Genomic DNA, 21,524 nt, shown 5'->3' on the forward strand with positions numbered 1-21,524 from the left:
GAGGGTCATCAGCCGAACAAAGGCGGATATTTCCTAGACAAGTTCCTAAATAAAGAATAGACACTTGGCATCATAGAAAAAAAATATGGATTTCATTTCAAGGGGTGCCGCGAAAACAGGACGAATTCGAAACAATTATAGTAAGGCAGACCCCAGGGACCAGCCTTAAGACAGAATAACGCCAGACAGAAAAAACAAAATTGGTTATTTATTCGACAACAATAAAGCAATTTTAATTTGGTTGTTGTGGGCCGAGACTGTCTGTAACGCAAGCCATGTGGTATGAAATTTTAGTATTATGACATTTGATTTAATGTGGACCAATATATGCTTAGGTAGGAATTAAAATGTAATACGAGCATGACATAAACGTCATTAATGCATCAAGTTTATTTTATTTGAGACTGCGTTTTGATATTTATAGAACCATTTATACGGAGAAGTTACAAATAGTGTAGTATACAACAGTAGTGTATACAAATTGAAAGGAGCTTTGAAAATTTCAAACCAGACATAATAATACGCTGAAAGAAAGTAAGTTTCGAAATGGGTGTTAAATTTTATATCAGAGCTTATAATTATTACCTGTCACTTTTAAAATTATACCAATTGAACAACTAATCAACTACAAGTAATTAGATTATTATCACTATTGTTAAGTACATAGACCAAGTAACGGTGATTCATATTCTAAATAATTGTAAAAAATGTTTCACGCCAAAGAGCGCAAGCAAAAAGCTCGAGGGTGGAGGGGAACGGGGTTTTGGCGCAGTATCTGGAACAGACAGTAGAGTTGCGAGAAGTTAGGTACAGTTATTTATATAGATACGTATGTATGTTCAATGTACATATCGATCGCCTACCCGGGCCACTCGCCACTATGATCTCACCTCCATCCTTTGCGACTCCCGTTCCCCCTTTACGCCTCATTCCCCACCGCAACACCCTAGAGGATTTTAACAAATCGTTGCCAAATGGAACACGTGACTAATTGTTCTTAATTTATAAAAAAAAAAACACTAGCATGCAGAAAATGAATTTAAAACAACTGAAACGTACTATTACTGCAACACTTCGAAATATATGAGTGACTTCTAGATTCAAATGGCGCGACATTTAAACAGTGTTTCCCTGTCTTTTGTGTGATCTAATTATATATTATATGACATCATATCAAAATATTCTACAATAATTTAAAAAAAAGTATTTATAACACAACTGCATACAGTCGTAGAAAAAAAACTATATAAAAATGCATTTTTTGAAAATCTATTATTAGTAATTACTAAATACAATTTTCCTGCGATTCGAAACCACTAAAAGAAAACCGTTTTCAAACTGAACAATATTAAGTCACACCTTAGGTTGGATAATATTTAGTAAAGTAACAGGATAGTAATTCAACTCGATTTGCTAACATTCCTAAACAAATCCAGTTGAATCTAGTGTTTCAGACATATTCTTAACCAACTTTTTTTAAAACGATTAAATTAGCAGTGGCTCTGTGGCCTGCCGCCCTAGGGAGCGCTCGCCCGCCCCACCGCCCGGCCGCTCGCTTGACTCGCTCGGTTTGCGCATTCATGTATACAGATCTAACACAACCTAACCCAATGATAGTTTTGTTGATGCTGACAGTGATAATGATTTCACATTATGATATTACTAAAAAAAAAATATTGTGGCTTCTATACAATATAATAAATAAGTATATATAAAAATGAATCCCTATTGCCCTTGGTCACGCCATCAAGCGTGAACGGCTGGACCGATTTGACTATTTTTTTTTTGTTGTGTTATTGTCAGGAGGAGGTTCTTATAAAAGAAAAAATTCAAAAAATTGCGCGGAGAATTAGAAATTTTAAGAAAAGAAACACAATTTTACACGTCATAATTCTGTGCTGTTTAAATCGGGACTCGAATATTTATGGCCTGTATCTGTATTACTACAAAACAAACTACTACTACAAGCTTTGTATACAATAGTAATTGAGTCTAAGTTAGAGCAGCAGAGGAGGTTCTTAAAGATGTTATATTTGGATAATATTCATACGGCTGATTTCATTATAATATTATGTTTTGATACTTCTGATCTTGCGATACAAAACCACATACATAAAGTGAACTTCATAAATCAAAGTTATTAAATAAATATAACTATTAATATCTAAGGCTCTGTGCGAATATAATTGAAACCGCAAGTCGTTAAAACGCAAAGGTTGATTAGTTGTTAATATACAGTGAAACATGAATAGGGATCAAACACACGAAGTGTTTGTGTTATAATTCACACCGCGTACTTCGTAATATTACATTTGGTTAAAACTTATTTAACACTACCTTTCTTATGTCGGAATAATAAGTCAGTATGATTTGTTCCGGGATAAAAACTAGCCAATATATTAATCCACGACTTTGGTTTGTCCCTGTGCCATAAACATTTAAACATATCATTAAAATCTTACACGTCAATAAGAAAATTAAGATGAACTCTATTAAAGAATCGTCTTATACGTAGCAGTTGTTAAAATACATTAAAATTTTACGATATTAGATAGACATCATATAGACATATGTCTAGGATAGTGTATAAATTACTCCCCTTTCTCACAATATTACATTTGTGTAGTGAATTAGGTGCATAAACAAAAACTTTCATTCGCTTTATGACTCTTAAAATTAATGCATGGCTTCATATCATAGGAAGTTAAACAAACCATATTTCGTAAGAAATATTGATTTATTATGTACTGAAACCATTTAATACTAATATATTTCCAGTTCTTCAAAAAAAAAAAAAAAATAAGACAACCGCTTAGTAATAGCTATTTACGCCTATAAGTCAGTCGAAGTTCCATGCAGGAGTTTCCGAGGCGTTAGTCAAGATTTTAGGATTCCATAGAAAAATTAGAAAACTTAGTATTATTAATTAATATATCGTACTAGTTACACCGTTCACAAAGATATTATTAGTATGCATTAAAACTATATTGTTTTATGTTTTTAAAGTTCTGTCCTGTTTCTTCTATAAGAAAAACGGAAACAAAAAATCTTTACTTAATCATCGAGAGAGGCTTCCTTAAAATCATTTAAAGAGGTATGAATATTAATTTTTTTCGTGAAATGGGTTCTTAAAAATAATTTCCCGATTTTAAAATTGGCCACTACAAGTGATAATTTTTATCTACCTTTTCGCCGGTTATATCATTCTAGATTGCTGTGAAACATAATACGAGAGGCATCATTTATTACATTGAAATAATTTACTATAACAGACTCCGAAGCTATGCAATTATTAGGTATCAAAGAATTGGACAAAAAAATGTTTTACGATAGTTCGTACTACGTAGTTTGTACAAACAGCTACGGACCCTGCACGAAAGATGCCTGACATACTAGTGACCTGTTTTATAGTTTTATATGATCATTACGATATTTTGTCAATGAATTACTCAGCACTATTTATTTATAGAATCATAAAAAACCATAATATTGTAGTTGACACTTAAAAACAGTGTTGTTTTAATGAAAGTATTTTTAAGGGTACGGGATTGATAATATTATTGTTGTGATAAGCCATCATAATTGTATCCCACTACTAATTTAAAGTGGCAAAGGTTTTGTAGAGCAAGCTATCTAACATTTATAAATAAACAAACCTTATTAACCTCTACAGAATGTATTTACAACAAAAAAATCATGATGGTTAGGTTAGGTACCTATCGTATGATATACGTGTCATGTGGTTTTGTAGTTTTTATTGTACCAATGATAAATGTTTGTAATTGTTTTGTGTACAATTAGATATAATAATCGTACGGAATTTTGGGTAGGGATATCACCTAATCATTGTATTTTGCAATTTGCAGTAAAAATGTTGGCTCTATGTTACCAAATTCAAACCGGAATAAAACCGTGCTTGCAACCTGCGACCTGGCAGAAGAAATTATACTGGTCAGTTACCTAGATACAGAGATTCTAGCATATAAAATAATACTGAAATCTATAATGTTAGAAAAATATTAAGTTCAGAAATGGAACAATACTGCAAATTACTGCATATTACTACAATTCCCGAATGCATTTTGAAGTTAGCAGTAGGTGTAACTTGTTCGCCTGTTACGAGTATATTATTTGTACCAAGATGACGTAGAAGGCCACTAAGGTATTTTGATCCGGTGTACGTTTAGAACTGTTTGCAATTTTTATGAGAACTAGGGTCACTAATTGTAGAGCAGACGTTAGAAACGCGCTGTTATAAGGGAATAATTTGTTTTTGTAATCGACCATTGAATAGGTCCTACATTATTGTGTTGTCTCTCCCGTTAATTATAAAGGATTAAATGAAGAATTTTGACCATGCCTACACTAATTAAATGATATTATACTTAAACTGTTGTGCGATAAAGGGGTTAATAGAGAAACTAAGTACGCGCTTCGCCCTATCACACTGATCATGTTCCTACACTTGATTTTATTTATTATATTTGCGTATATTCATATTTTATTTTTAAATAATTAATTGCAGTTTCACGTTTAACCGAGATTTGTCAACATAATTATAAATTTACATTATTATTGTAGCATTATACAATACGTAATTAGTACTTAATTATGTAGGTTATAAACAAATGGTAGTATTTAGTCTCGTTTCCTCATAGCCCAGTGTTAAAATGTGCAATTATTGAAATTAGAAAAACGTTAAAATAGGAGTCGGTGTAATATGTATGTACTGATCAGAATTGTCATAAATACGACTGCCGGAGAAGCACAGACCGCTGCACGGAATGGACGTATACACAGGTAAAGTTGTTTATGTATGTTATTATGGTAGTCAAGTGGTGCACGCAGCGTCTCAACACGATCGCCGCGCGGCGAGTGGTGGCGGCCGGCGCGCGACGTCCGGCGAGCGCAGACGGCTCGCGACCGTCGTTGCAGACACACACAGAGCACAGAGTTCACTGAGAGACACCCACCCTTGCAACGAGAGTTGCGGCGACCGCGTTCGTTCGGTCGATCGCTCATCGCGAACGACTCTTTGAAATGCATCTTCCACAGTCGCTCCGCACTCCATCCACATTCACGTGTATCATCGGCACGCTACGATACAATCCGCTCACTGTCACTGACACGTCACGGTTCTGACGAATTTCCAAACCGCACCGCGGAGCGCGCCGCCCGCCGCCTGTCACCCACCGTGATACGCGCTACGAACGTGCCGCATTTTCAATTTCAACAAATCGTCGAGAGGCACCGACCGTTCTGTAGGCTCGGACTAATGCGACAGTCGGTCTCGGGTGCGGACTGGCGCGCGATGCGAACGGCCGTCGCCGCCGCCTCCGCCGCGGGACCGGACCTCGCGTCTCGGGGGCGAGGATGCGGGAATCGGCTTCGGCGCAATACCCGTCACGAAAATAATAGGAACAGCGAGTGCACCTCAGAGGCGCGACGCGACGCGGTCGGTGCGAGCGAGACGCGGATAAACACCAGACTGTTTACTTACGGTGTTCGAGCGCGGGGCGGTGTGGCGGGGCAAGGGGGCAATCGCCTGCAATCCGCACGCTGCAATTACTGCTTTGTATTCAACAATTTTATCCTGAGACATCTAAATAAAATAGAAACGTCCATCTACCTGGCCCCCTCAAGGACCCAATATGGTCACGGATATAAAACTATAAAAATTTACTAGCACAAAGCAACCACAAAATTACGATCCGTCATGTAAAAATTTACCTCTCAGTGCTCATACTTGCAGGAAATGAAATTTATTATCATCGCACATTTTTATAACATTACAAAGATGACGCATAGTTCTATAACCATTTTTCAGTTCTCAACGATTGTTTTATAATACCTATCCAATATAAATGAATTAACGCTTGAGTATCATTTTAAAGCTAATTCCTACGAGTGCAATTATTTCACATGTTAATAATGTATTTATTTAATATCGTGCATTATTATAAACATTGCTAAAAGATACTTTCTAAGCAATATTTTGTATTTTTTGCGTTATCGGTAACTCTATCCATTACGTAAGTGGTGCCAACAGTTTCTACGTTTCAATGAACTTTGAATACGTAGGTAGGTGTGCAACTATAACAGTCAAGACATCATTACGTCAGTAGAATATCATCACTGGGTCTTAAATTAAGTATAAACATTTTATTATTTAGTTAACGTCCCTACGTAGCTTTATTTGATGATGTGCATTGCAGAGAGCAGATTATTACATATTAGTAATTTATTATTATTGCAATTCATAAATTTTTGTATACCAGAATTTGTATTCGGACTTGGTTAAAACGATAAATTTATTTAAGTGTATCGATATAAAATATCCGAGCAACAGTGTCAAGCACGTAAATTCACGTATATTATCATGATTTAAAGGATTAATGTAATGTTGGGTACAAGTTCACCAGCTTCGAGATTGGAACATTAAGTTGGCTGACGATCAATCGACGACTTGTGCTATGCATTGAGCGGTGGTGACTGCATTCCGACGCCCCTGCCCGTATCCCCCCGCCCCTCTGCCTGCGAACCCTCACCCCCCGTCCTTCCGTTCGTCACGTGACGCGACGATTAGCCGCCGAGTGCGCCACTGAGACCGAAATAGAGCGCCCATACACACATCTCTCGTCATATTTGAGTCGCGACTAACTCTCACACGCCCCTCGTGCTGCCTACCGCTCGCCGAGTACGTGCATTAGCACCGGTGCTTGAGTTACACCGGTAATGAATGTAATACCACCACATAGCACCACTCGTGTTCACAATCGACTTTCAAACTATTCAACCAAAACCTGATTAAAGTGGCCATACACGCTCACAGCACAATATAAATTGTACATACATATAGAAGCGGTTCATGTAATTTTGGTTTACCTAAATAAAGTTCACGATTCGGTTTGTCTTTGTCGTTGAAACTAGAATCCCAAATTCCCAATACGCTTAGAAGAAAAAGAAATCATTATATTAACAACCGCTCTGCAATACGTTTTACACTATAATTCCAGTAAAACACAATAGTAATTCGAGACTACCACACAAAAAAGTGATGTTTAACCGAAACTGAAAGTGTACTCAATACCGGCGTTGAAAGATGTTCAACAATGATATTAATTATAAATAAATAATTATTTTTCACAGCAAATTTCTGTGACATAGTAAAAGCTACTGCTATATAATTATACCTTTTACTACTGACTGTCAATTAAAGAAGTATGAATTTTAACCTCTGCAGCATATTTTCACACACAGGACTGATAAAATAGAATACCTGGGCATTGGTTAACGGCCACTGACGCTGTTGGGTATTATTAATGCCAAGGTCAGCCAAGCCGCTGCTCATCATGAGATAAAAATCAAACTCTCTTCTAATAGCAACCTTCTCCTGTGATAACCAAAGAAATGGTAGAGCCACGCTGTATATTATTTGCCAATAGCAGAATAGACTGGAAACAACGGAGTAGTTTTCATAGAAATCCAGCGTGAAGTGATTTGCTGTTTCGTTTTGTACAGTAATTGAGACTTCCGGAAGCCGCAACAGCATGCATCCCACGTTAATCCCTATTTCTTTTATGCCGGCATCGCATCCTCTGGTATTGTAGCTTTTTATGAGCGACGGATATCACTTAACATTAGGTGACACACTTTCTCATTTGTTGACTATGCTCTAAAAAACCGACTCCAAAAACCACTACAACCCAATAAATTAAGCATCAACTCCAAAAAACATTGAATGCGTATATAGACATAAAAACCCGAATTAGGCAAAGATATAAGTAGAATGACTAATATTTTTTTGGATTATAGTGGCTCTTGGTGTCGGGTTTTTTGTTAAAAAGTTTTTATTATTTGTTAATTATAAAATAAATGTTATTGAACCCAATACAAAAAGATTAATTCTTATCCTATTTTATTTCAATTCCCTGCTGCAACTTCAGAGTTCAAGGTCAAACATGATTATTTCTAATATTATGCTGGTATTATGAATCCTATTTGATTTTGAGGAGTTCCCCTGAAGAAACACAAAGCATAATATAACAAAAAAATATGACGAATAAATATACCTTCCTATTTTGGAAACGGCTTAAAACGAAACTAAAGAATTATTTAAACGGTCATATAATATATTTTTTAAATCAAAATTCCCAAAATATGCATAATACTGCACTTAATATTTTATTCAACGACTATAATATGATTACAAAAATTGTAAAAAGGCGTCGCGTCATGGTAAAGCTTTGCTGAAGAAATGATGGCGGCATGGCATGTTCGATCGAAGCACTGAATGAATAATTGTGACGACTTACATTTATGTATACATTTATACACAAGTTTTACGAGTATATTTTGCGTAGCGTTTCAACGTGCATGTTCGCAGGATTAAATATTATAGTATCACTACCAGGAGTATTCATCTACGTCGTACTATTTGTTTACAAAGTAGATATTTTGATTCCACTACCGCTTTAAAGCATTATAACTTACAATAAATAGGTATTATAGTAATATTTGAGTTTAAAAAAAATGCTTTATTTATTACAGAAATTCACAGGACATTCCTTTGTTCTTTCTAGTCAATTCGTGTTAGTTATGTATTTGTCTATAAGAAAAATTTTATAGTGGTTATTTTATGCTGTCCTCACAACAGACCTAAAATAAATAATGTATGTTTCGTAATGCGCAAATAGTCATTTCATCATCATCATCTCAGCCACAGGAAGTCCACTGCTGAACATAGGCCTCCCCCAAGGATCTCCACGTCGAAAATAGTCAAATAGTCATTTGACGCTAAGATAAACAGGCAACACTAATTTCGATGTTTGTTTTTATCTCTACCATTAGTGTATCTTCTGCATTCTATACAAACTATAAACACAGGACGTGTCATTTCGTGAATGATACTAAAATATAATATTATTTTATTAATAATCTAATAATATTATAGACGCGTCATTTGTTATCATACGTTGACGTCGCCGGAAACACTCGTAGTATACATGAAAAATGACTTGATAAGTTAAAGTACCTCATTGGTCTAGGTTTTAAAAGTTTGGTTTTATTTTTATCAACAAGTATATTTGTATCTTATGCAGCATATTCGCATAGTCATCTCTAAGTGGATGGAAATACATTTTTCATTTCATTACGAATATCGTGCTGCTGCACTAAATAAGAGAACATTTATTTATTTATTTAAATGTGTTAGAAGCGGCACATTTAACAGCACGAAAAGATAGGATCAATACCGGTTGCAAAGTGTACACGTGATCGTGACCACTATAATACATATAAATCCCTCCCACTGCGGGTACCCCCTTTACGCCCCTCTTGCCTTCCGCCCTTGTCGGGGAGTTTTTCTAACCTTCGCATTTGATTGAAACATCGCCATCATACTTGATAAACATATAGCTTAGTTTACATACAAACGAATTTGATCTTTGTAACTTCAAAAATGCTTTACAGTCGATTGTCTTTAACAGACGATATCTATGCCTAATCTATGTTGTCTATACCCATTTATTAAATGATTTTGTTGAAAGCCGAAAAGTGCTATAAAGGCAAATAATTTTTATACAGTCATGCCATTGCCTATTTTACATCTTTAAATTATTATAATGACTGTAAATATCCCGGTATTACATAATAAGCGATATTAATAAAACATGAGATCGCGTGCTAATATTTATCTTAACGTCCCTTATCAAGTGAACGAACAAACAGGTTATAGTTTGTATAGAGATTACTGCACTCGAACGCAATGTGTTCTGACACAGAACGGATTTTTAACAGGAAAGATTAAAATCAAATACGTTTTTAATATACAATCGTTTTTGTTCACTTATTATAGAAGAAATTAAAAGTAGAGGCTATGGTTAATAAGAAAAATAATGCAAATCTTTTCAAAATCTTAAGACGAAGATAAAATTACAGTAAAAAGCTCACAAGAGTCGGCATCACAGAGTACATTCAACGGCGAGGGTAATCTACACATTGACAAACACAGCGTGAAACCAGTTCCCGTGGGCGAAAGGTGACGCACCATATAACTATTGCTACCAACACCCTCGGACACCTCACGTATTGTCCGCTTCTCAGTTCTTAGTGATATTAAGGATTAACTTAATACAGAATTTAATATCCTCATTAACGTGTTAATATGGATATATTTTAAGACGCCGTTTATTATACCTTACAAAAATTTGCAAATAACAAAAATTGGTGGGTGTAAGCAAGATAGCGCCTTTTGGTGCCTGACAACAAAGGGCTAAGCTGAGATGTGACGCGTCCGGTCGATATTGCCCGCGGAAAATACCGCAATCTACGCCCCTACTTGCTCCACGCCTTACCGGAAACAAGTTTACATAACAATCTTTCAAATATTTTGTGTACACCGAAACTTATAAATATACTTACATGAAATAATAATGGAAATAAACAAAGTTTTATTAATTATTTAAAACTTTTTATATTTAAAAGTACTATGATTTTACATACTTCTGGTTTTGTATAGGTTAAACATAAATAAACCCTTCACTCGTCGCAAATATTCTATCTGTGCGATACTAAAAACGGCTTGGGCCAAATAAAAAAAATAACCAAATATAGGTACCTGTAATGTGGATATCAGTTGCATTATAAATTATTATACGCTTTATTATATTTATAATTCTTTTCACAACGCCTCAAATGTAACTTATCCAACAATATACACGTAAATATAGTACAATCGTCAACATACCTGAACCGAATGGCGACCCTTTTTCGACCCTAGGGAATAGGAACTGCCTTAATACTTATTCTGAAGTTAAAGTCCTATATCTGAGAAAATATTGACGTCCTATTCTGCATTCATTCTAGGGAATTGATAACAGTTGTTTAAGTAATACATTATATTAAACCTAAATCAAACCAAAATAAATATATGTAAGTATATTACATAGTACATGTAAAAGTCGTAACCCAAGAAAACTAAACACCATATTACATGTCAGAACCAAAGCGCGTGTGTCCAAAATAATAAATCTTCTATTTCCCGCTGTCCTTATCCCATTAAAATGTGGAATCAGCGCAACAAAGAATTTTCAGCGTATTGCACAAAGAATTTGACTTAGTTTGACGACTAGCCAGGCGCCCAGAGTCAAGGTTGTAGATCCCGTCCCGGGAAAATTGTGTTTGAAAAACTTACGCGGAAAAAATAACTTGATTCGGCCTGAAAACGCACTAAAAAACCGCCTTCCTAATTGAAACCCAAAAACGTTATTTTGTGCATACTCCTTAATTTTAATTACTTACATAGTTCTGTGAGAATTTCCCTTGGTCCAAAAGGTAGAGTCATCAAAACGTCCAGACAGACGTAAGGGTAAGCTTAGTAATTGAGTCAAGGTAACACCTTTGGGGTCGGACTATGGGACCTTAAAATGTAAACTGCAATTATTCCCAACTTAATAAATCCCAAAGGAGTTTCTATAAAAAGAGACGAACTCGACATGATTTACAACTGGTAAGATATGTAGATTGTAGGTAGGCGCTCTACTAATGTTGTTACTGCGGTAAGTGCTAATAGGTGCAAATTTTTCAATCATTTAATAGGCCAAGAACAGTTTGATGCTATTTTCCCCTCGATGGAATCTATCTAGGTCAATATCGCTACCCCGAAAACCGTACATATATAGCACATATCGTAATAATAACATTATCCTAGCGATTGACTTAGGCGTTGGGATTGTATATCATTCAATTACATTTTTTTCGTTTTCTATTAGCGTTAACGATTGTAGAAGTCATTATGTCAAAGGCCCCTGGGCCATTTTCCAGAAAGTAATTTTCAAATTAAATACAAACCTCTATTGGAAAGTTCTTTGTCTGAATTTGTATTAAATAATAATTTATCAATACTTAATAAAACATAATATGTATTGAAGTACATAAAAACTAAAAAAAGTTATTTATTGTGGTTACGAAAGCTGCATCATAATGCAACGAGTTTAGAATAAGGTACTTATTGAACATACAGACTTAACTCTATGCAGCACATTACGCTGATGTTTAAAGTAATCACTATGACAGTTTACAATAACTTATGATACAGAACGCGGCCATTATAATGCGCGTACAACTTTCTATTACCGTGGCTCGTAGTTTCTTTAGAATCCAGACCACTTTTTTACTTTGCAAAATGAAAAAGCGGCGTTATTCAGTCAACAGAATTGGTGGCGGCATCGATGCGCCGCGCAGTATTTGCAACGGATGCAGCGAAATGAACAGTTCATTGACCCCAACCCGGCCGGGTTTCACTCGTACACCAGCGCCCAGTTCAGTGGCCCTATTATGAGCTACCATCGTACTTTCGTCGTAATTTTCTAGCAGATGCAAAAATAAATAATATCCAAACTCACCACTCTTCACGGCATAACAATAAAGGTGCGAGAATAAAAACAGATATAAAAATATTAAAGTAATAAAAATTATCTCAACAAGTATGTTATAACTTATATTTTGTCTTTTTTAGTATTTAACTGCAGTCGCAAAATTATTAGAAAAACAATATTATTGATGCTTCTGAAGTGATTAAAAGACAGAAAGAAAACTATTTGTGAGTAACACCACGACGTATCATTATCCGAATGCAAAATATAAAAATGTTAATGTTATGCATTCGTCCTAAATACTTAGGCCTAATAGTTAGTCACTGGTTAGCTACTTAGTCTGTGCAGCGAGCGTCACATTCACATATCACAATGCATATTAATTGTAAAAATACACGAGCATACGTGGCAAAGACGCAATGCTAGGGATATTTTAAACAATCATGTCGTGACTGGAAGCTTTTTGTTAAGTTTTACGACAGTTTAACACCTATCCTTGCGCGGGAGTAAGGTTGTCATAATCACGAAATTAATGTGATAGCGTATTAAATATATGCTGATTTTGATATTATTGTAAATGAATTTTAAAAATGTCGACCTTCAATTACGTGACAATTCAATATGTATTGTTCTATAATAATAAGACTAATAAGAGAGCGTAGTTTACCGGTTGGTTTAGGAGCTACGTAGTCACAAGTTATCAAGGCCACTATAATGCGCATGTGCGGTTACTTGGGTGCTAAAGATTTTTCATGTGCTTTATATACGTGATCATTCATCACTCACATCATTTATTGCCCAGAATCCACAATAATTCACACCAGACTTTATTACGGCGTCAAAACATTATTATTAGTACAATGTTATGAATGTCTTGTAATGACGATAAAAATGTTGTAAATGAATAAATAGTATTTCAACAATAAAACCGCCAACCGCTAAACGAATGCAATACTTATCAACAATTACCACAAATTGTAATGGATGTCACATCATCAGCGTGGTTATCTAAAGCATATAAAGGAGGGGTGTCGACATCGGCATCGATCCACGTCTTATGTACGCCTTTTACATACTTCCTCACGTCTATGTGGGGATTCAACCGCGATGCGTTAACCGATGCAAGGCATATGCATCTCTCGCCGCACCTCGCCCCGCGCGGACTCGCCGAGTGGCGACAGATCTCACTGGCAAGTGCTAGCCACATCGCTTCATGCACACGTACCAGTATTAAATACATCGAATGAAACGCTTATATGGCTCTAACCTTGAAATGATGACCTTTTTTATATGTGAAGAGAAACGTACCCATTCGTTCGGCATGTATCGAGCCGAAGCGTTACAAACAGCTAATGAAGTGTTATTAATACATATACGTTGTTGGGTAAATACTGTACATTGTGTCTACTGCTAACTTATCGATTAAACTTATTGTTGGTACGTTTCGCTACGTAGTTACTAGTTAACTAAACGAAATTGGCAATATAGTATTGGTTTCAATTATTTAAAAGCCGTTTCCGATTAGTTAAACCATTTACATGACATTTACGAAATTCTTTAAAAGTCGATAATAATATTATGCTTTTATTGCCAGTTGTTAAACCTCTGGGGAACTTCTTTTTATCTCCCTTGATAGCCAGATGTCTATTATTTAGTCTGTCCTTCATGTTAACATAAACTTCACATTTAATATTCACCAGTATTTATAACGATTAAACATTAATAATGTTTAATCGTACAACACAATATACTTTTTTTACTTTTTAAGAGTTATGACTTACAATGTTTTGTTTCGGAAAGTATTAAATTGTTATTATTAATTTTCATTGTAACCATAATTCATGTACTCACTGCTCGTCAAGGCCTATCCAACCACTTCAAATTCCGTAGGTTTCATAAATTTACAAACTAGTCACCTAAACCAATTATAATGACTCAATCAAACTTCTCTTGATTTAAAGTTCATAACTAAGTGTTACCAACCACAGGGAACACTCACATGCGGAAAAATATTAGCTTTTAAAATGACGTAGTTCAGACGGCCCTGAGAGTCCACAAAAGTAATTCGCTATATGGTTTTTATAGTAAGTAAGTAATGAAGTCTTATATTATCCCCTGCAATACTTTATAAAAACAAAATCTTAATGCTCACAAACATCGTCAATGATATGTCACATAAATAAAATAAAATATCTGTAACTAAAAAGCAATCACTAAAAACGACTTTCAATTATCTTTTTATTTCTTCTCTGTGTGTGCGGGTTACTGTCTAAACCTGGTGACCCTATTTTGACTGGACTGCTTTAATTGGGAAGTAAAGGATCTCAAGGATTAACGTAGGTGACAATCCTCGCAGAAACCAAATAAGACTCTATTACAATTAGTAAAACACTGCATCATTTTCATTAGTCCGATCTGGGAATCAAACTTCACCCGAGTAAACTAAAGAGGGGTGTGTCGAAAGCCGATACATACTTAGGTATTTTCATAATTAGTGTCTGATATAAACAATTAAAATATTTAGAATTATAATCTTTTATATTTTTCAGAGTAAGGACATTTTATCAACGTATATATATGAATGACATGCGTTTATGAATGACAAGATAGTTTAAAAAATTCGCACTTAAAGCTTTCCGCAGCGAAATAGTTAATAAACATAGTCCCTGGACCATGATATTATTATAGTTACATAAGTTGGTATAATAAAAATACCCATAAATAGTTAGTATAGTCTAAGAGCTGAGAGACATTTTTGGAAAGGTGTTTGAGGCGATGTAAAACATTGCCGCTTTCCGTCCTTCCCGCATCAGCCCCCACTGTCTTTGTACACTAATGATATAGTCTTTTTTTATCCAATCAAGGGACTTCTGGCTAGGAATGTTGGATTTTTTTTAAAACCAGTGATGCAGATTTATAATAATCCCATGATGCACATTTAAAAATAATCAATGTTACTAGCAATCCGTGAATCCGTTGCTTTTGCAGTCACTACAACATTCGATAGTGTCGCTAATAACAATTAAATTCTGGGAAGTAATGACATACAACAAACTAAAGGAAAAGGCTCATTTATTTAAAAAAAAATGCGAACGCGGAACAAAGTTTAGCGACACAATTAATTTCAGTTTCTGGCAGTTGCATTTTTCAACTCTTTTAATACTTAATTAGAAGATTTATCTATTAGTTTGCAATGAGAGCGTCTCGTATATCTTCCAGAAATTTGTAAAAAAGTAGTTTTGCTATTACTTATTGTAAAGTGAGACTGCTAGGTGCCCAATAAGCCTCTTCCGTCGACTCCCCTTCCCTCAAAGGTTAGAAACGCTCCCACGATTCTTCTAGCGTTATATCGTGAACAGGAACTTTGACCGATGTCACTGTTTAACCCTTACGATCAGGCGATCAATTGCTTTGTGCCCATAACAATAAAGGAATATTTCTACATTTTTTTATAAAGCCTGTAAACTTTATTCAAATTAAACTATTTTACGGATTTTATCGTGGTTATAATATTTTACTTTTCTCCCGACGTTTCGAAGACTTTGCAGCCTTCATGGTCACGGCGGGGACTGAGGTGTTGTTCATCCGCAAAGTCAGAATTACAATATGTACCTACATTTTACAAATACACAACTTTTTTAAAATTTTTAGCTGTTGGTGGTCCGATCTACGCAGAATGAGCTCACAGTGTCTTAAAGTCAGGCAGCCGGTCTTTTGGGTTCCGATTTCATTAATTGTAGAACTGGATCCCAGGCTTGTGCAAGCTTCCAACCATCTTCCCTATTGACATTAGTTAAAATAATTTAATTTAAATGTCTAACATTCGCGTAAACATAAGAAATCATTATGCAAACCCGTAAACTGCACTTTTATATATTTACTAGCTTTTGCTCGCGGCTCCGCCCGCGTTATAAAGTTATTCAGGCTAAAGTTTTCCGTTATAAAAATAGTAGTTTCCCGGGAGCCTATGTTCTTCCCAGGGTCTCAAACTGTCTCCATACCAAATTTCATCTTAATACGTTAGGTAGTTTTTGAGTTTAACACGTTAAGGCAGACAGATGCAGCGGGGGACTTTGTTATATTATTTAGAACTTTTTAAGTGAAACAATCCCGTCATACATCATTGTTGCATAACTTTAACCGTTTACGCAGCGCAGGCAACGGAAGCTCTCAAAACTCATAATTTTCCCCGTTTTTCCAACATGTTTCATTACTGCTCCGCTCCTATTGGTCATAGCATGATGATATATAGCCTATAGCACTCCAGGAACAAAGGGCTATCCAACACAAAAAGATTTTTTCAGTTCAAACCGGTAGTTCCTGAGATTAGCCATTACTGCTCCGCTCCTATTGGTCATAGCGTGATGATACATAGCTTATAGCGGTCCACAAATAAAGGGCTATCCAACACAAAACGAATTTTTCAGTTGAAACCGGTAGTTCCTGAGATTAGCCATTACTGCTCCGCTCCTATTGGGTATAGCGTGATGATATATAGCCTATAGCACTCCACGAATAAAGGGCTATCCAACGCAAAAAGAATTTTTCAGTTTGGACCGGTAGTTCCTGAGATTAGCCATTACTGCCCCGCTCCTATTGGGTATAGCGTGATGATATATAGCCTATAGCACTCCACGAATAAAGGGCTATCCAACGCAAAAAGAATTTTTCAGTTTGGACCGGTAGTTCCTGAGATTAGCCATTACTGCCCCGCTCCTATTGGGTATAGCGTGATGATATATAGCCTATAGCACTCCACGAACAAAGGGCTATCCAACGCAAAAAGAATTTTTCAGTTTGGACCGGTAGTTCCTGAGATTAGCGCGTTCAAACAAACAAACAAACAAACAAACAAACAAACAAACAAACAAACAAACAAACAAACAAACTCTTCAGCTTTATATAATAGTATAGATTATAAAACTTTAAACAGTTTTTTTTTGCGTACACACAGAGTGACCGATAACTTTTGCAATTCTTAATTTGCAATACTTGGGTTGTTTACTGTCCCAGTGCATATACATTTATTTCAAAGCAATATTCTTAGATCATTGTTAAGTTGTTTTATACCGACAGAACTCAATTGATTTTTTTTATATCATACATATATCACATCAAACCTTTAGTAACTTCATTGGGCAGTTGCATTTTAATGCCATCCAGCAAATTCTCTATAAGCACAAAAATAGCACCAAATCTTAATCAAAGTTAGGCAGCCAAAGCGTCTAACCTGTCTCGATAGTTTGTGCAATGAATTCCTAATAATTAAATGATTTATGTCAACAAATCTATGTTTTTGTAACATAATCTTTTTTTATATAACTATAAAATGTTATATAAACCGTGAAGTTATAGCAGATTAACACTAACCGACGTTAGTGTGTACATCTAAAGCAGGGCGCAGTGATATACATTCGTCGGACCGAACTGGAATGACCTCGAGTCCTTATTGATCTGGTGACGCCTCGTCTGTGACGTCACAGTCACGTGACCCTTCTAGCAACTTCAGACGAACGTAGGCAGCCAAAGCGTCTAAGAAATAAAGTTCCATGTGTGTACCATGGAATTATCATTCAAAAAATTGCTTTATGATGAAGTAATTATTAACATTACACAAAAAATTTAATACTTAGCTAAGTTTACTATAAAATTGTTCCTGGCAAACAGTATACCTACACACTAGCTATTCTTTTGAAAGGTTTGTATATCCACACAATTTAAAAGTTAAAACTATAAAATTTGATCTAGTATATGTATTATTAATACACATATCAAATAATATTTAATGGTCTGTATAATAATAAATATTGTATATATGTAATAACTAGCAGCCTATTCCGAAATTTGTATTATTATTTGCATGCTAAATATACTCAGTCCAGTTTTAAATTAATGACTATGTTTGCTCTGACTATTCTCCGAACCGGCTAAATTGATTTGTACGGGAATTTCGCTGATAGGTAGGATTTTTTATAAATTGAGTTTAGAAAGAATAACTATGTAATTTTTACCTACGTAATGAAGTTTTGGCTGTGGCAACTCTTATAAATCTTACTTCACCAGTTACTTTTACTCTACAGTCCATACAGAAACTGAGTAGAGTTAAAGCGTTCGACGCAAAACATACAAATAGGATGTAAGAATTTTAAATTAGGTACAAAATGCTATTTTGATGCGACACTTCATGGTAAATAGTTTATGATCCAATGATGCCATAAACGAACTACTTTTAACTCTCAAAATGCGCGGTATCTGTAGGAATATTACTCCGAGACGTCTTTTACGCAGACGCAGTGGCAAGTAGAAGCTAGTTATAGGTCTTTAATTCGAAAGATAACGAGACTATAGTTTATTATATTCATCTAATGATCGTAAAATAGCTAATTGATAAAATTAAAATACTATTATCTATTTACAACATGTACAGATATACTAAATTGTAAAAGAATATATTATGTATGTAATCTTTTTATTAGGAACTCTTGAACTAAATTTTATGTGATTTTATGATAACTCGCATCTTATCAGTGCCCAGAAAGATTCCTTTTGGCACGGAAGAATACATTTGCGGGCGAAACTGTACAAAAACATTTTTAAATTAACTCAGCGATTGTCGCAAACCATACGAACAGCCATACTCTTTAAGAATTATTGTAGAAAACACTTCATAATTACTAAATATCACTCAGTGAAGACCTTTATATAAATAAGTAGGATTTTAAAATAGGACACAGGCAAAAGGAAGTGTGATTCTATGCAATTTAGCCTAAGTTCTTGAAGTTGTATTAATCATTAGTCATGGTAACAATACTCATATAATTAATCATAATCAGCACACAAACATGTGACATCATGGTTAAGTACTTAGTATTTTTCAGAAAGTTTCCACTCACCTGGGTATAAAACCTTCTCCGTCATCCCTACGGGTCTAAGGAATTCTCTCTGGGATCCTGGAATGAAAATCAAAAGTTGGAAATTACTGGTGTTAAATTCTTAACAATATAAATATACATTACTAAAAGTTTTTTAGCTATAAAATGTTCACGTCATGTTAATTGAAAGGAATGACATATAATGCAAAATGCTAACTTGAGATGTAATCCATAATGTCTCCCATATTCCTGATTAATATAATAATTGTGAGTGTTAGTAAATCCATTGGTGGATAGAAGTGTCTAACCAAATTGTGCTAGCTAGAACTCGGAGAACAAAAAAACTATACTATACTATCAAATATAAGCAAGAAAAATTTTAAATTTGTATGTTTGTTTACTTTATGGGGCTATTCTACTATATACTCTATACTTGAATGTGAATTTCTTGTTTCAATTAAAATGTAAGTACCTTAAAATGCTACAATAGCTATGACTTGGACATTTTCAATTTAAAACTGATTAAATATAATTATGAAGAAAATAATATTCTATTCCAGAGAAAATACGCAAAAATGACACAACTTATTTTGAAGGTCAATCATAAAAACACTTGCGTATGTCATCAATGTTATGTTTACTTATGATAAAAGAAAATACATAAGTAATGAGAATTTTCCTTATAGTATAAATTCGCATTTTGCAATCTAGTGAATACATTAGGGCTATGAATGTTGGTTTCACATCCACATTGGGCGTAACATATTTTTCGAAATTTAATGACACACACAAGATGATGTTAGACAGGTGGCCTGTCGTTAAACTGCTGATTATGGATGTTGTCACTGTATTTACTTTTATGTATCTCTAAGTTTTTTTTAAGAGATTTGCCATTTCATGTTCAAAGTTAGAGTATAATGATTAGCCATTAAGATTTTGGAGTGGTTTGCTATGGTTTATAAGCAGTGGCCAGTGATAATACATACAGAAAAATGATTTAAACAAAGATTTTAATAATTTATACTTGAAGCAAAGTGAGTATGCATAAATAAGTCATAGTGTTGTCAGCCATAAAATGATAATAAAGTCACTAATTTATTGCATTTGTCTCCTGAGAGTTAAGATACATAAATACCTACCAATAGGCCTCAAATGTTATAAAAATATGAAATAAAAGATTTTACATTTATGAATATTAAATCAAGTAACTTTAGCAAAAAGTTTCAACCAATACAGGAATCATCAAATATTTACTTATACTAATATTATAAAAGCTTGGATATTTGTTAGAAGTAATTAAAAAAAGGCTGAACAGATTTAGTTGAAATTTATCCCATAAAATAGAGCAGGTTCTGGAATACAAATGCTACTATTTTTCCTAGAATACACAGTAGGATTTTATATTAAGAAGGATCTTTCGCATAAACACAGCCATATAAACATCAAAAATACAATACAACTTTTCAATTTTACTTTTCTTATGAAATATATATCTTTTATGTAAATATGTTTATAATTTATGTAATAATATGGTTATATTGTATATCTGTACTCTTGTCTATTCTTTAATATTGTCAATATTTAGACAGGAAAAGATAAATCTGGTAAAATATTTATAACCAAAACATTGAAATAACATTCATAGTGATGGCACATTGACTGAAGTAACAAATTTTACAGATGAATCATCAACTATTTCATCTACTATCAAGATTGATTTTTAAGGTCTTCTTAATACAAATAAATATATGAAAGAAATACATATTTCAGTAACCATAGTTAGATTTCAGGATAATGTCAAAAACTATTTTAATAGAATAAGCAACAATCATAATTCAATCAAGCACCTGAGGTGATATGACCTTAACCTGAGCTACCACTTAGTAAATATTTATACTATATTTAGTTAAAAACCACAAAACTGCGGTCTTGGTTAAGTAATTTTTTTAATATAAAGAGTTTATTAATATTATTGTAAGTATTGTACCTTTGGAAACATTCAAAATAAATTCACGATGTCTCATCATAATAGAAATAGATGTTTAGTTAATTTAAAATTACACGTAAATGTACAAATATAACTAATAACAAATCCATTTAGCGATAATATATAACTTAGTTGCAATTTCTACTTGTGATGGTTGGTATAACATAGTTACTTGTACATTATACGCGTAATTTTGACATAAGATCATTGTGATCATTGAAAAGTAGTTAAATAGGTATTGTTATTCTTGTATGTACAAACTAGACCTACATATTTTATTTAGTTATATAT

At 34.3% G+C, this 21,524-nt stretch overlaps 1 protein-coding gene across 8 annotated transcripts in view; it reads right to left on the reverse strand.

Moving 5' to 3' along the window:
* The window catches only part of LOC115454561 (serine/threonine-protein kinase tousled-like 2), a 46,139-nt gene that overhangs the window by 23,973 nt on the left and 642 nt on the right, over window positions 1-21,524 (reverse strand). For 2 of the 8 annotated variants that reach the window (XM_037439769.1, XM_037439771.1), the window contains exon 2: window positions 19,268-19,324. In XM_037439769.1, coding sequence (XP_037295666.1) covers window positions 19,268-19,292 — 25 coding nt within the window. In that variant the 5' untranslated portion in view covers window positions 19,293-19,324. Of the gene's footprint in view, window positions 1-4,973; window positions 5,479-19,267; window positions 19,325-21,524 lie in introns of those variants that run through there. The other 6 variants (XM_037439770.1, XM_037439766.1, XM_037439767.1 and 3 more) reach the window with 3 other exon arrangements.

The sequence above is a fragment of the Manduca sexta genome, chromosome 17 (assembly GCF_014839805.1).
Source record: "Manduca sexta isolate Smith_Timp_Sample1 chromosome 17, JHU_Msex_v1.0, whole genome shotgun sequence".
Taxonomy (NCBI): domain Eukaryota; kingdom Metazoa; phylum Arthropoda; class Insecta; order Lepidoptera; family Sphingidae; genus Manduca; species Manduca sexta.